At 40.6% G+C, this 13943-nt stretch overlaps 1 protein-coding gene across 1 annotated transcript in view; it reads left to right on the plus strand.

Moving 5' to 3' along the window:
* Positions 1-1715: 1715 nt before the first annotated feature.
* LOC106574379 (parathyroid hormone 2 receptor) overlaps positions 1716-13943 on the plus strand; it is a 43276-nt gene continuing 31048 nt past the window's right edge. Inside the window, exons 1-5 of the mRNA XM_014150233.3 lie at positions 1716-1730; positions 1987-2086; positions 10028-10138; positions 10983-11104; positions 11328-11425. Coding sequence (XP_014005708.3) covers positions 1716-1730; positions 1987-2086; positions 10028-10138; positions 10983-11104; positions 11328-11425 — 446 coding nt within the window. The remainder of the gene's footprint in view (positions 1731-1986; positions 2087-10027; positions 10139-10982; positions 11105-11327; positions 11426-13943) is intronic.

Below are 13943 nucleotides of genomic sequence, written 5' to 3' on the forward strand. Positions count from 1 at the left end.
CTTTTTGAACAAGTTTATGGTAAATCCTTATTTCAGACGGAAGACATCAAAACTCTGACCAATGCTACGCTATTTCTACGCCCTTTCTCCTGAAATCCTCTTTCAACAGACTTCCAAGAGCGTTGGATGGAAATACACAGAGTAGGCTAGGCTACATACAGTCGGACTAGCACGAGTTTGACACAACACCTGAACTACTGCGTGCTTCAAAAACACAGCTGATTTTTGAGTTTATCGAAACCTCTGTATGCAACGCTGTCCACCAATTATCTTCAAAATGAATACGATACTTCTGGGTAACTTTGCGAAGTTTCTTTTATGCTGGAATGTAGTTTACCTACACGTTTACGCACAGGTAAGTAGGCTAGCCAATCGAGTAATATTGTTTATGTATTTTTTTGTGGAGGAATTAATCCACAGGGTTTACCCTTGTTTTGTTACAGGAGCCTACACTGTGCATATAATAAACCATACACATACGGAATTTGCATGAACATTTTACATAGGCTACCAGCCAGTGGCGGTTCTAGACCATTTCAACTGGGGGGGGGGGGGGCAAGCTGGGGCCAGTTGTACTGTTAGAGGGGCCAGTTACATTAGACGTTATTGTTGTCATATCGTTTTCTTCACTGCATTGCAGGCATTAGCAGGCAAAAGACCATGTTCATAATCATTAGTGTTCCGCGTTGCCACTGTCTAATAACGAATGTAAAAAAAGAAAGATAGCAAAAATGTGTTATGTAAAAATTATTTAATACTCCACATTTAGGGGGGCCACAAGGGGGTGCCCCCCCCCGAACCGCTAGATTATATACACTGAGTGCACAAAACATTAGGAACACCTTCTCTTTCCACGACATACTGACCAGGTGAATCAAGGTGAAAGCTATGATCTCTTATTGATGTCAATCAGTATAGATGAAGGGGAGGAGACAGGTTAATGAAGGATTTTTAACCCATGAAACAATTTAGACATGGATTGTGTATGTGTGCCATTCAGAAGGTGAATGGGCAAGACAAAATATTGAAGTCCCTTTCAACTGGGTATGGTAGTATGTGCCTATTAGGGTGTTTCAAGAACTGCAACACTGTTGGATTTTTCACGCTCAACAGTTTCCCCTGTGTGTCAAAAATGGTCCAACACCAAAAGGACATCCAGCCAACTTGACAACTGTGGGAGGCATCCCTGTGGAGCGCTTTTGACACCTTGTAGAGTCCATGCCTCGACGAAACAGTATTACCCCATGTTTAGGCAGGCTATTGCAAGTCTAGTTGACAAAGTTCTTGGCATAATGAATTTGGTTGCTTTTTTCTTGCATCCACAATTCCCTATTCCTCTACTCCTTTACCATTTCCTCTCTGTCTATCTTTTAAAATATTTGTTCTGTAAATAATGGGAAAACTAAGATGGATATTTCTAAATATTTTCATTTACAAAGTTGTGGCCATCATCCAATTTCTTTTCCCCACATATTATGTTTCTTTCTTTGGTGCTATTTCATATGGAAATGTAATCGGTTATGTATTGTTATTCAGCCATGCACGCTTCCGTACTCATCAGTCAGTGTTTGCATATAAATTGTTGACTGGTACTCAACATCCACTTCCTCCTTGAATGCATTTAAATGAGGCGGAAGTATGAGCACAGTGCATCAGCGTGTGTGTGTGTCGATTGCTTACTGTGATGTATATGACTTATGTTTAATTTATGAAGTATGTGTTATGCTACGGTATACTGTATGTCACTGTAATTATGACATTAGATTTTATCAAAGTTTTTATATCAAAGCCACTTTACCATTTTTGCTCTTGTCATGTTTGAGATCCAAATTATCTCTGGGGTTAAGATTCCCCTAGGTACAGATCTAGGATCAGCTTCCCCTCTCCAATCCTAACCTTAACCATTAGTGGGGGAAATGCTAATCTGACCCAAGGTCAATATCTAAGGGACAACTTTTTGAATCAATGCTGCAATCTACTCTGTAGGTTCATCCAGAGGTCGGCCTCACAGCACAGGAGCAGATGTACCTACTGTATGATGTCAAAGTTGAATGCCATCAGAACATCTCCACACACAACCCTGCAGGTGGGCAAACACTGACTTACGTACATCGTTTTATCTTTGGGCAGCATAGGAAATGTACCAACTTTTTTGTTTGTGTTTCTGCAATTGGTACCCACTAAGCAGATGATTGGTCTACCTAGCTTTACCAGAGCCCCATTGGCCAGCGTGTTTCCAGGTGGATCCAGACAGACCTTTATGGTAACCGTAGCGGCCCGGGTGGCAGAGCCACCCACCATACTTCATCCTGTCTGAAGAGAACAAATCCCATAACTTGACCTGTTTTTGCCTCCTGCGTATTGGAAAAGGGGTTGTGTTTCGAGAGACGGGCAAACACTAGCCTGCTCCACGTCTGCCCACATTCTCCCAGGCTTCACTCAGTCAGAGATTGGAGTTGGTAAAAGAGACTGTATGTGGTGTTCCTGCATGTACACTTTGACACACTGAACTCCTTGCATTTCTCACATTGTCAGTCAATGTTCAACATGAGATTTACTGAATTGAGTAATGCTTTTAGCAAAAAATGTGTATTCTGATATTTATCCAAATTATTTATTATCCACCCCCAAATGATTATTATATATTTTTTAATTGGGGTAACTTGAGACAACTTTTGATACAGCATGGATGAAAACTACAACTACAGAAGTGGTCTTAGGGAGGGGGAAAAATAACTGGGATGATGGCCACCACTTAGTAAACGAAAAGATTTCAAAAAAATTCTTCTTAGTTTTCCCATATAGGCACTCTTGAAGAACGGAGGGAGGAACTTCTTGAAAAGCCTTTATTTACTTGGAATACCACTGCAGTTTGATTAGACAAAGATGACTTAAGATCACTGCTGTGTGTCTCCCTAGCCACAGAATGTGTGGGTGCTGAAATGTGGATTTATTCCATTCATTTGAATCTGCCAATTTACCAGTCCCAAACCTGCAGTTGTTTTTCTTTCTGGCTGCTGCTCTCCATATAACTATCCTCCATGTGTCCGCCCACATTCTGTAGCAGTGTGAGAGCTGGATAAAAACAAACCGCTTTGTGTGTTTGATCCAGAATCTACCAGCCGTTAAAACCAGGTGGGAGAATAGAAATATCAGAACATAAACAGATATTGGAGCATAATGGCTAATTACAGTGTATTTATTGTTTGGTGACTGTTTAAATATAAACAGACCAGCATCTGATACCCATCCAAATTTAGTCATGACGGAAGTATTACGGTTTCACTGGGAGGCAACATGAAAATACAGTTTGCTATATCCTCTGAGAGATGCAGAAATGACAGTAACACTTTATTTTAAGGGTCCATTATAAAACATTTATAAGGCATTTACAAACAGTTTTCCCACCATGTATTAATCATTATTCCCACATTTGTAAATATTAGTTAGCTAGTTATTCACACGTGTATATATACACATGACCAAAAGTATGTGGGCTTGCTTCCAAGAGCATTAGTGAGGTCGGACACTGATGTTGGGCATTTAGGCCTGACTTGCAGTCGGTGTTCCAATTCATCCCAAAGGTGTTCGATGGGGTTGAGGTCAGGGCTCTGTGCAGGCCTGTCAAGTCCTTCCACACTGATCTCGACAAACCATTTCTGTATGGACCTCACTTTGTGCACGGGGGCATTGTCATGCTGAAACAGGAAAGGGCCTTCCCCAAACGGTTTGCCACAAAGTTGGAAGCACAGAATCATATGGAATGTCATTGTATGTTGAAGCATTAAGATTTCCCTTCACTGGAACTAAGGGGCCTAGCCCGAACCATGAAAAACAGCCCCAGACCATTATTCCTCCTCCACCAAACTTTACAGTTGTCACTATGCATTCGGGCAGGTAGCGTTTTCCTGGCATCCGCCAAAGCCAGATTCGTCCGTCGGACTGCCAGATGGGAAAGCGTGATTCATCATTCCAGAGAATGCATTTCAACTGCTCCAGAGTCCAATGGCGGTGAGCTTTACATCACTCCAGCTGACGCTTGGCATTGCGCATGGTGATCTTAGGCTTGGGTGCGGTTGCACAAACAGTTCATGTGCTGACGTTGCTTCCAGAGGTAGTTTGGATCTCGGTAGTGAGTGTTGCAACCGAGGACAGAGGATTTTTACGCGCTATGCGCTTCAGCACTCGACTGTCTCGTTCTGTGAGCTTGTGTGGCCTACCACTTCGTGGCTGAGCTATTGTTGCTCTTAGACATTTCCACTTCACAATAAGAGCACTTACAGTTGACCCGGGCAGCTGAAATAGCTGAATCCACTAATTTGAAGGGGTGTCCACATACGTTTGTAAACATTCTGTGTTTCGTGCTTATTCTTTTACCAGTGTTAGGTTCTTGTTTTTCAGAGTAAATAACTCACGGACACTAGAGAAGCTAACAAAGTTTAATTCTGTCCAAAGGTTCTGTACAGCTGTAATTCAAACAACCCAACATTTCTCACATCACAGATATATATATCCCACTTAAGACACTCCTCCTTCTCTCCCATCCTTTCATCTTATGGTTTTACAGGAAAAGAGTAACAGGATACTAAACCCTTAATACTCCCTTCAGGGGATCTGACCTCACCTCCTTACCTCAACCCCTCCTTCACCTAATCTACAGATGTCCATCTGTCTTTCCTGTATCAACGCAGTGCTTTCCTCCCGTCCCCCAACACATTCCAACGCCGTCTGGCTTTCTACAGAGAACCATTAACTTCAGACATAAAACCCAGTCTCTTTCACTCCTAATATTCTATGCTTCTTCTCTATCATTTATTTAATGTCTCAATGTTCAAAATGTCGAATCCAACACCAGGTACTGCTGGAATGTTTACCAATGGCATGCATCTTTTTGTAGGAAATTACACTGGTCTCTGAAAACATTTATAAGCTATTTAAAAAGTATAAATAGTGCTCACTTTAGATTAGGGACTGAAAAATGACTTTACTAATCACACAATTTTTATAAATGCCATATAAATCGTTTATTATGGACCCTTAATAAAATAATGTGTTACCAAAATGACATCAATGAAACATCTTATTGGCTAAATGATATGCTGCCTTTCATAAGAGTAAAATAAATAAACATTTACAAAATTGTATAACCCCACTTTCCCTCAAACAGTGGTGTATTTGTCTATTGTATTTGGTTTTTCCAGATAACTAAATCCAGATCTAAATGATCTTGTGTTCCCCTTTCAATTTTAAAGGACGGGGCATCCATTTGGGATGGGCCTTTAAATGGATGATATATAGCAATTATATAGCTCTGTTGTTGTTTGATTCTGACATTGTCCCTTTAAAGGCAATGGTCCAATTCTAACCATTATTGGCCACCGTATTACTGGCAGGTGATCTCTCGTTAAACCATCAATATGGGCTAAGATCACCCACACACCTGATCCCAGTTGCAACCATTATTAGCCATCATATTACCACTCCCGGGGTGTTAACAAGGTCGCTGTTAACTTCAAAGATGCTATTTGAGCAGACTAAGGACGGCTGTATCTACAGTATTTGAGAATCATTTTATACATCTGAAATAAAGTATTTTCTCATTTACCACGACAAATCTACAGTGGCATTTTTCCCTACACAATTTATCTACTGAAAACTCATGTTGGTGTACATGAGTAAAAAAATAAATATTTGTTTCTAATTCATGTAATCCATTAATTATAACTTGGTTTAATACAGTAGGGCTATGGACATTTCAAGAGAGGAAAGTACAATATTTCTGAACATTGTCCATGTTTAAAATTGTAATTTAAATCAAGCCTATCATGATTGTGTTAATATTTTTTTAATCAAATGGCATTGTAGTCTTATAACATTAATTAAAATTGCACAAATTATATTATAATTATGTTGACATGAAACAGTTGTATGATATAGAGTCCATTATTACAGTAAGTATTTTACTTTCATTCATTAGGCTACAAGCCTTATGATTGGCAATGCTCTTATAGGTCATTATTTCCTTGGAGTGGGAATAGAGAACCAGAAGCAGCTGTCAAACACGGTAACAACGAGACATCAACTAATCTACTCGTACATCTTGTGGGTTTTTTGTTTGAATCCTGATTATTTTAGCACGCAGGTTTATGTAATCTCCCATTAGTATTGTTTAAAGAAAACCAGTGCTAATATGCTGGAGCTCAGCTTCTTCTTTACGATTGGCCAAACATGTTCACTTAATGTCATGGGATTATGTAAACATCATATTTGTTGTATGAGGTGTTGTATCCAGACCCTGGTCAAATATATTCTCTAAAATGCATGACAATGTTCGAATTGTGCTTGATTTAGTGTACACTCTTAGAGAAAAATATTCTGAAATGGTTATTTGGCTGTCCCCATAGGCACAGGAGAACCTTTTTTTGGTTCCAGGTAGAACTCTTTTGGGTTCCGTGCAGAATCCTCTGTGTCTACATGGAATCAAAAAGGGTTATTCAAAGCATCCTCCTATGGGAACAGCCGAAGAGCCCTTTTAGGTTAGCATTTTTTCTTCTAAGAGTGTAGTTGTACTTTTTGGGACTATAACAGATACATGACATTTTATTGACAAAGAGATATGCTAACTGTGGATAACAGTCGTTCAAGTACAGCATAACTAGCTAGCTAGCAAAGCGATTCACATTTCCTGCTATCTAACCAAATGACACCTGCATCTCTAGATGTAGTCACCGAAAAACGACATGAGGGAAAAAGTTGGTCACTCACTCACTCCTCCAATGACATGACATCCTCCTAGCAGCTAGCTAGCTAGCTAACGTTAGGCTCCGTGTTTTTAGCTTGCTAAATAAATAGTTAGCTACATAAATCAATGCGCTAGCCCAGGGATGTCAAACTCAATCAGCGCACAGGCCATATTGAAAAAACACAATGAATTTGTGGGCCAGACATACAGTAGCCTACTTGCAACTGCGACCCAAACTGGCCATTGTTTTATTAGAAAAATATGTCCCTTTATAATGTCCTCTTATGTACATAGGATGCTGTATATAGCATCTTAACAAATGAAAACAAGAAATAACTAATATTTGTTTAGCTTTTGATACTATATTTGCAGATGCGCATAATATGCATCAAGCCTAATCAAAAAGTATTGAATAACTCCAAATCATTTTTTTTGCACTGCATCAATCACCAGTGCGGTTGAATGCAGCATTGCTGTATGGTGCACTCAAAATGTATTGTAGTTGAGTAGCCAGCCTAAGCTACTGCTCAAATGTTTCTGTAACAGGCCAATATGTTTCTCCTGTGCATGGTGTTTTGTTGCAAGTTTTGTTTTTTGGTTATTCATTGTCAAGCTTTAAAAACCGAAGCCAGGCTGCAACATTTTAGTAGCCTAGCTAGGACTGTTGCATGTATTTGTCTACACGTTCTCCCCGCTGCACGCTGTAAACGGGACACATGAAAGCAGCACAAATGATGTTGAATTCACCGATTCAGGGCACATCAGGCCATAATTTCATAAAGTAGATGTCTCAACTCATTTATACTCGCTTGTGTGTCCTAGTCGTTCTGTGGGCCTTGCTTGACACATGCGCTAGCCTATTAGCCACATTATGACTGACTTGTGATCATTGTCCTTGCTAGTTTGATTGTATTTGACATTCCCAGCCTTAGTTACAGTTGTCTGTTTTTGTCAAAATATTGGGTCACTGAAACTGAAACAGTGCATCCCAAATGGGTGGAGGCAGCAAACAATGTACCAGGCCATCTGTGATTTACAACCTGATCGCAATATCTTTTGGACTACCAAGAAATGTATTGGTAAAGGATATTAATCATGCATTGAACCACATCCATTTATACTGCCAACAATGCCTTACTTTACGTCATGGAATTTTGAGTGAAATAGAACCTATTTTTAAAACCTCATCAAGTTGGCTTTGAAGCATAAACTGGGAATTTGATATTTGTGACTGATATTATGATTGTCTGTTTGTTTCATATCTTCAAAGTAGTTAAAACACTGTCATTTCCACTTTAAGGTATTTCACACTGTCCGCACATGTGTTGACCTGGCAAGTGGGTCCCAAACCCCAATATGGCACATTTCCTGTCTGTCAGTTTAAATCGATACAACATGCATTGATGTCTCAAATGATAATGTGACTCAAACCAGCTATAATCAGATCCAATTTGGCTCTGAGATAATGAAGTATGACAATATACGCATAGGAAGGCTACTGCAGCTGAGACACTGAAACATACAAATATCCACTTCTCTTTAGACCTGGAATGCAATCATAAAATACATGGATATATTTGAATCTATTTGCTTCTTATTTTCTCTCTCACTTAGGTCTTTATTACTCAGTCTCAGCGCACGTCCCAAATGGCACTAAAGGTAGTGCACTATAAAGGGAATAGGGTGCCATTTGGGACGCACTACCACCCCAGTCACTTGTTTCACTGAACCATCAGGAGGGCTAGCTGACAACCTATTACTCATAGTGCTCCCCCACTAGCCTACTCATCTGGTGGACAGATAGTGTATATATAGCTGTAATGACTATGAGCAATGTTCTTGCACTTGTCCAGCCACATGAGGTCTAGCATTGTCTTGCATTAGGAGGAACCCAGGGCCAACCGCACCAGCATATGGTCTCACAAGGGGTCTGAGGATCTCATCTCGGTATCTAATGGCAGTCAGGCTACCTCTGGCGAGCACATGGAGGGCTGTGCGGCCCCCCAAAGAAATGCCACCCTACACCATGACTGACCCACCGCCAAACCGGTCATGCTGGAGGATGTTGCAGGCAGCAGAATGTTCTCCACGTTGTCTCCAGACTCTGTCACGTCTGTCACGTGCTCAGTGTGAACCTGCTTTCATCTGTGAAGAGCACCGGGCGCCAGTGGCGAATTTGCAAATCTTGGTGTTCTCTGGCAAATGCCAAACGTCCTGCACGGCGTTGGGCTGTAAGCACAACCCCCACCTGTGGACGTCGGGCCCTCATACCACCCTCATGGAGTCTGTTTCTGACCGTTTGAGCAGACACATGCACATTTGTGGCCTGCTGGAGGTCATTTTGCAGGGCTCTGCCAGTGCTTCTCCTGCTCCTCCTTGCACAAAGGCGGAGATAGCGGTCATGCTGCTGGGTTGTTGCCCTCCTACGGCCTCCTCCACGTCTCCTGATGTACTGGCCTGTCTCCTGGTAGCGCCTCCATGCTCTGGACACTACGCTGACAGACACAGCAAACCTTCTTGCCACAGCTCACATTGATGTGCCATCCTGGATGAGCTGCACTACCTGAGCCACTTGTGTGGGTTGTAGACTCCGTCTCATGCTACCACTAGAGTGAAAGCACAACCAGTATTCAAAAGTGACGAAAACATCAGCCAGGAAGCATAGGAACTGAGAAGTGGTCTGTGGTCCCCACCTGCAGAACCACTCCTTTATTGGGGGTGTCTTGCTAATTGCCTATAATTTCCACCTGTTGTCTATTCCATTTGCACAACAGCATGTGACATTTATTGTCAATCAGTGTTGCTTCCTAAGTGGACAGTTTGATTTCACAGAAGTGTGATTGACTTGGAGTTACATTGTGTTGTTTAAGTGTTCCCTTTATTTTTTTGAGCAGTGTATATTGGTTTTATAAAAACATTGTTTTTACTTTTCTGTTCACCTCGACGGCTCTGTGAAGTCCAGACAAGTGCTTTCTGATTGCTCATTGGACCATATGTGAAAGTTAAACCTACAGTTTAAATAAGTCCATTCACCACGAATGGGCCCATCAGCAGGCAATTAAGTCACTAAGTTGAGAGCCTGTGAGAAGGTCTGTGAGAGGGGTTTGTGCATGCAGGAACAGTCATGTACAGAATGGGTTTTTACATAATAGTGTAAGTTAACAGGAAGGTTAAACCAATGTCATAATATGCCGTCCATATATCCATATCAAATGCAAATAAAATTATCAGTATTGATGCCCACCACTAACATTACCTTACTCCCCTTTTCCACTACGTATCCAGATGACCTTTGTCCCCCTGGCTGGGACGGTCTGATCTGTTGGCCCCAGGGATCCCCCGGAGCGCTAACCAAGGTCCCCTGCCCCAGCTACATCTACGACTTCAACCATCAAGGTATTGGGGTATAGATAGGCAACACACTTGCTATACTCATGGAGACAGATTTACTAAGCGTTTGCACTAGGTGCAAAGTTTGCCTTTTCTTTTTGAAAGGTATATAACCCCCAAAGAAGTCTTTGTTTACACTTTACCTTAAAGCTAGAATATTTAGTTGCTATATCCATTTTTGGACTTATACATTAATGCTATACACCCATTTGATTCTTGAAGAATATACACTGAGCATACAAAGCATTAGGAACACCTGCTCTTTCTAAGACATGACCAGGTGAATCCAGGTGAAAGCTATGATCCCTTATTGATGTAACTTGTTAAATCCACTTCAGTCAGTGTAGATGAAGGGGAGGAGAACGATTAAAGAAGTTTCCCGTGTGTGTCAAAAATAGTTCACCACTCAAAGGACATCCAGCCAACTTGACACAACTGTGGGAAGCATTGGAGTCAACATGGGCCAGCATCCCAAGCAATGTACATGTAATGGATTTAACCTATTGAATTGTTTGATGAGCATGAAAACGATGTAAACCATATCCCATGGCCGTCTCAGTCAAGAGATCTCAGCCCAAATGAACACTTATGGGAGATTCTGGAGCGGCACCTGAGGCAGCGTTTTCCACCACAAACAAAACACCAAATTATAGAATTTATTTTTGAAGAATGGTGGCGCATCCCTCCAATAGAGTTCCAGTCACTTGTAGAATCCATTCCAAGTTTGCTTTGGACCTGTTCTGGCTCGTGGTGGCCCAACGCCCTATTAAGACGCTTAATGTTGGTGTTTCCTTTGTTTTGGCAGTTACCTGTATGTTGCAATGTAAATGACCAGACCATGTGTGTCCAGGTCATGCATACAGGAAGTGTGATGTCAACGGTTCCTGGGTTTCTGTGGAGGGGTTGAACCGAACGTGGTCCAATTATTCTGACTGCTTGAGATTCCTTTTACCTGGTCAAGAGGAGGAAAAGGTAATCCCAATCACCACTTCAGTCACACCAAAGATTCCAATTAACATTGTTGTGGTTGCAGACTTGACTCATGACAATACTTGAGTTGCTCTGACTCACGCTAACAGCGTAGCTACACTGTGGCGTTGGGAAAACGGTAGGTTTTTAGCTTCTATGCTAGACGCCTAACTTTTTGCCGGCGTAAACAGTGTAGCCAGCCTGTAAGATATCCATTTCTCTCTAGCAGGACTTCTTTGACCGGCTGTACGTCATGTACACCATTGGATATGCACTGTCCTTCATCTCTCTTCTAGGGGCCATTGTCATCATAGGCTACTTCAGGTAAGACAGCCTTGTGTTCCAACAATTGGTCCTTTCTCCAGAAGTGTACAATAGTTTTTTTAATTCTTATACCCAGTCATTTCCTTTCAGTCATAGACCAATGCAGAACAGACATGTTCCCTAGTATCCGGGTTCCCGTCAATGAAAAGTATTTGCTGCTCTATCCATCTGTGTAATTGCCACTGAGGTCATACAGCAGTAGGCCTCATCTGTTCATCACCATTTTCCAAAAACAGCCTCACAATAAATGATAAGTAAAAATAAATATCCTGGCCAATCCTCTTGACTCATCCCCAAGATGAAAAATAATGCATTACTTGAAGACCCACTTGGCACAGCATGCCACTTCAATGTGGAAATTTGGGTAATATTTGGTTGAGACGTTGATCAATGAGATTTCAATCTTTATTCACCCACTCAAAAAAAACTGCCAGAGGTTTTGTCACGGTTGTCGTAAGGAGAAGCAGACCAAAGTGCAGCGTGTCAATACATAAACAATCAACTGAACGAACAAAACAACAAACCGTGACGCAGAGGTGAAAACATACACTACTCAAAAACAATCTCCCACAAACCAGGTGGGAAAAAAACCCTACTTAAGTATGATCTCCAATTAGAGACAACGAGGACCAGCTGCCTCTAATTGGAGATCATCCCAAACAAAACCAACATAGAAATACAAAACTAGAACATGAACATAGAAATAGAAAACATAGAAAAACACCCCCTGTCACGCCCTGACCTACTCTACCACAGAAAATAACATCTTACCATGGTCAGGACGTGACAGGTTTGTTGAATTCCCAATGTGTTTTCACTATGCTTTCAACCATCTATAAGAACAACTAAATTCCAATGGAAAAACAATGTTCGATTTTTGGTGTAGTTGTCATCTAAATGTGTTATCACTGAACTTTCAACCATTTAAAAGCACAACAAAATTCAAATGGGAATACAATGTCATATTTTGTATTTATACAACAACTTAATGTGTTATTACTGTGCTTCATGGAACAAATTGCAAAAATCACTGAAGCTGGAGACATATCTCCCTCTCTAACTTTAAGCATCAGCTGTCAGAGCAGCTTACCAATCACTGTACCTGTACCCAGCCAATCTGTAAATAGCACACCCAACTACCTCATCCCCATATTGTTATCTTCTTGCTCTTTTGCACCCCAGTGTCTCTACTTGCACATCATCATTTGCACATCTATCACTCCAGTGTTAATGCTAAATTGTAATTATTTCGCCTCTATGGCCTATTTATTGCCTTACCTCCCTAATCTTCTACATTTGCACACACGGTACATAGATTTTTCTATTGTGTTATTGACTGTACGTTTGTTTATGTGTAACTCTGTGTTGTTGTTTTTGTCGCACTGCTTTGTTTTATCTTGGCCCGGGTCGATGTTGTAAATGAGAACTTGTTGTCAACTGGCCTACCTGGTTAAATAAACCTGTTGGGGCTACAGGTTAGCAATGAACCCCGAGCCGGGATTGCTAACAAGGCTGGAAATTCAAAACATCAAAAATCTAATCATTTCAATTTCTCAAACAATCAACTATTTTACACAATTTAAATGATAAACATCTCCTTAATCTAACCACATTGTTCGATTTTCAAAGAGGCTTTACGGCAAAAGCATAAAGTTAGATTATGTTAGGACAGTACATAGCCACAAAAGTACAAACATCCATTTTCAATTCAAGGTCAGGCGTCACCAAAAGCAGAAACCAGCTTGAATTATGCACTAACTTTTGTCAATCTCCATCAGATGACACTCCTAGGACATTATGTTATACAATACATGCATTTTTTTGTTCCATCAAGTTCATATTTATATCCAAAAACAGCATTTTACAGTAGCGTGAAATTCAGATTTTTTTCTTCTCTGAAATGCTTCCAGTGAACATAACAAAATTACTATTCAAAAACATTGGTAAATTATAATATTGTCATTCAAAGAATAATATATTATCATCTCGTAATTGCTACCGAATGGCCAGATCTCAAAATAACTTTACTGGGAAATCACATTTTGCAATAAACGGGGTGCTATGCTAAGAACAACAGGCTATGCTATACAGTTAGCATCATCTAAAATCGATAATAACATTGTAAATACCCCCTTACCTTTGATTATCTCCATCAGAAGGCAGGATCCCAGGTCCGGAAGGCATTCCAGGTCCGGAACAAATGTGGTTTCTTTTGACAAAGTTCATAATTTATGTCCAAATAACACCAAGTACTTAGCGTTCATTATGCTCCCACAAAACGTGGTGTGGGGCTGGTAAAATCACGCCGAAAAGCAAAAAAAACCTAGTAAATAATCTATTTATGTTCGTTCAAACATGTCAAATGTTGTTTAGCATGAATCTTTTGGTCCATTTTTAACGTTAAACATCAGTAATATTTTTCACACAACCTATCCTATGTCTAGATAAAAAATTATGACAAACTCACGTTTCTCAGATTTATGCGCAGGCGCAAAAAAATGAAGTGATGACATGTCAA

Source organism: Salmo salar, chromosome 16 (assembly GCF_965601325.2).
Source record: "Salmo salar chromosome 16, fSalSal1, whole genome shotgun sequence".
Taxonomy (NCBI): Eukaryota; Metazoa; Chordata; class Actinopteri; order Salmoniformes; family Salmonidae; genus Salmo; species Salmo salar.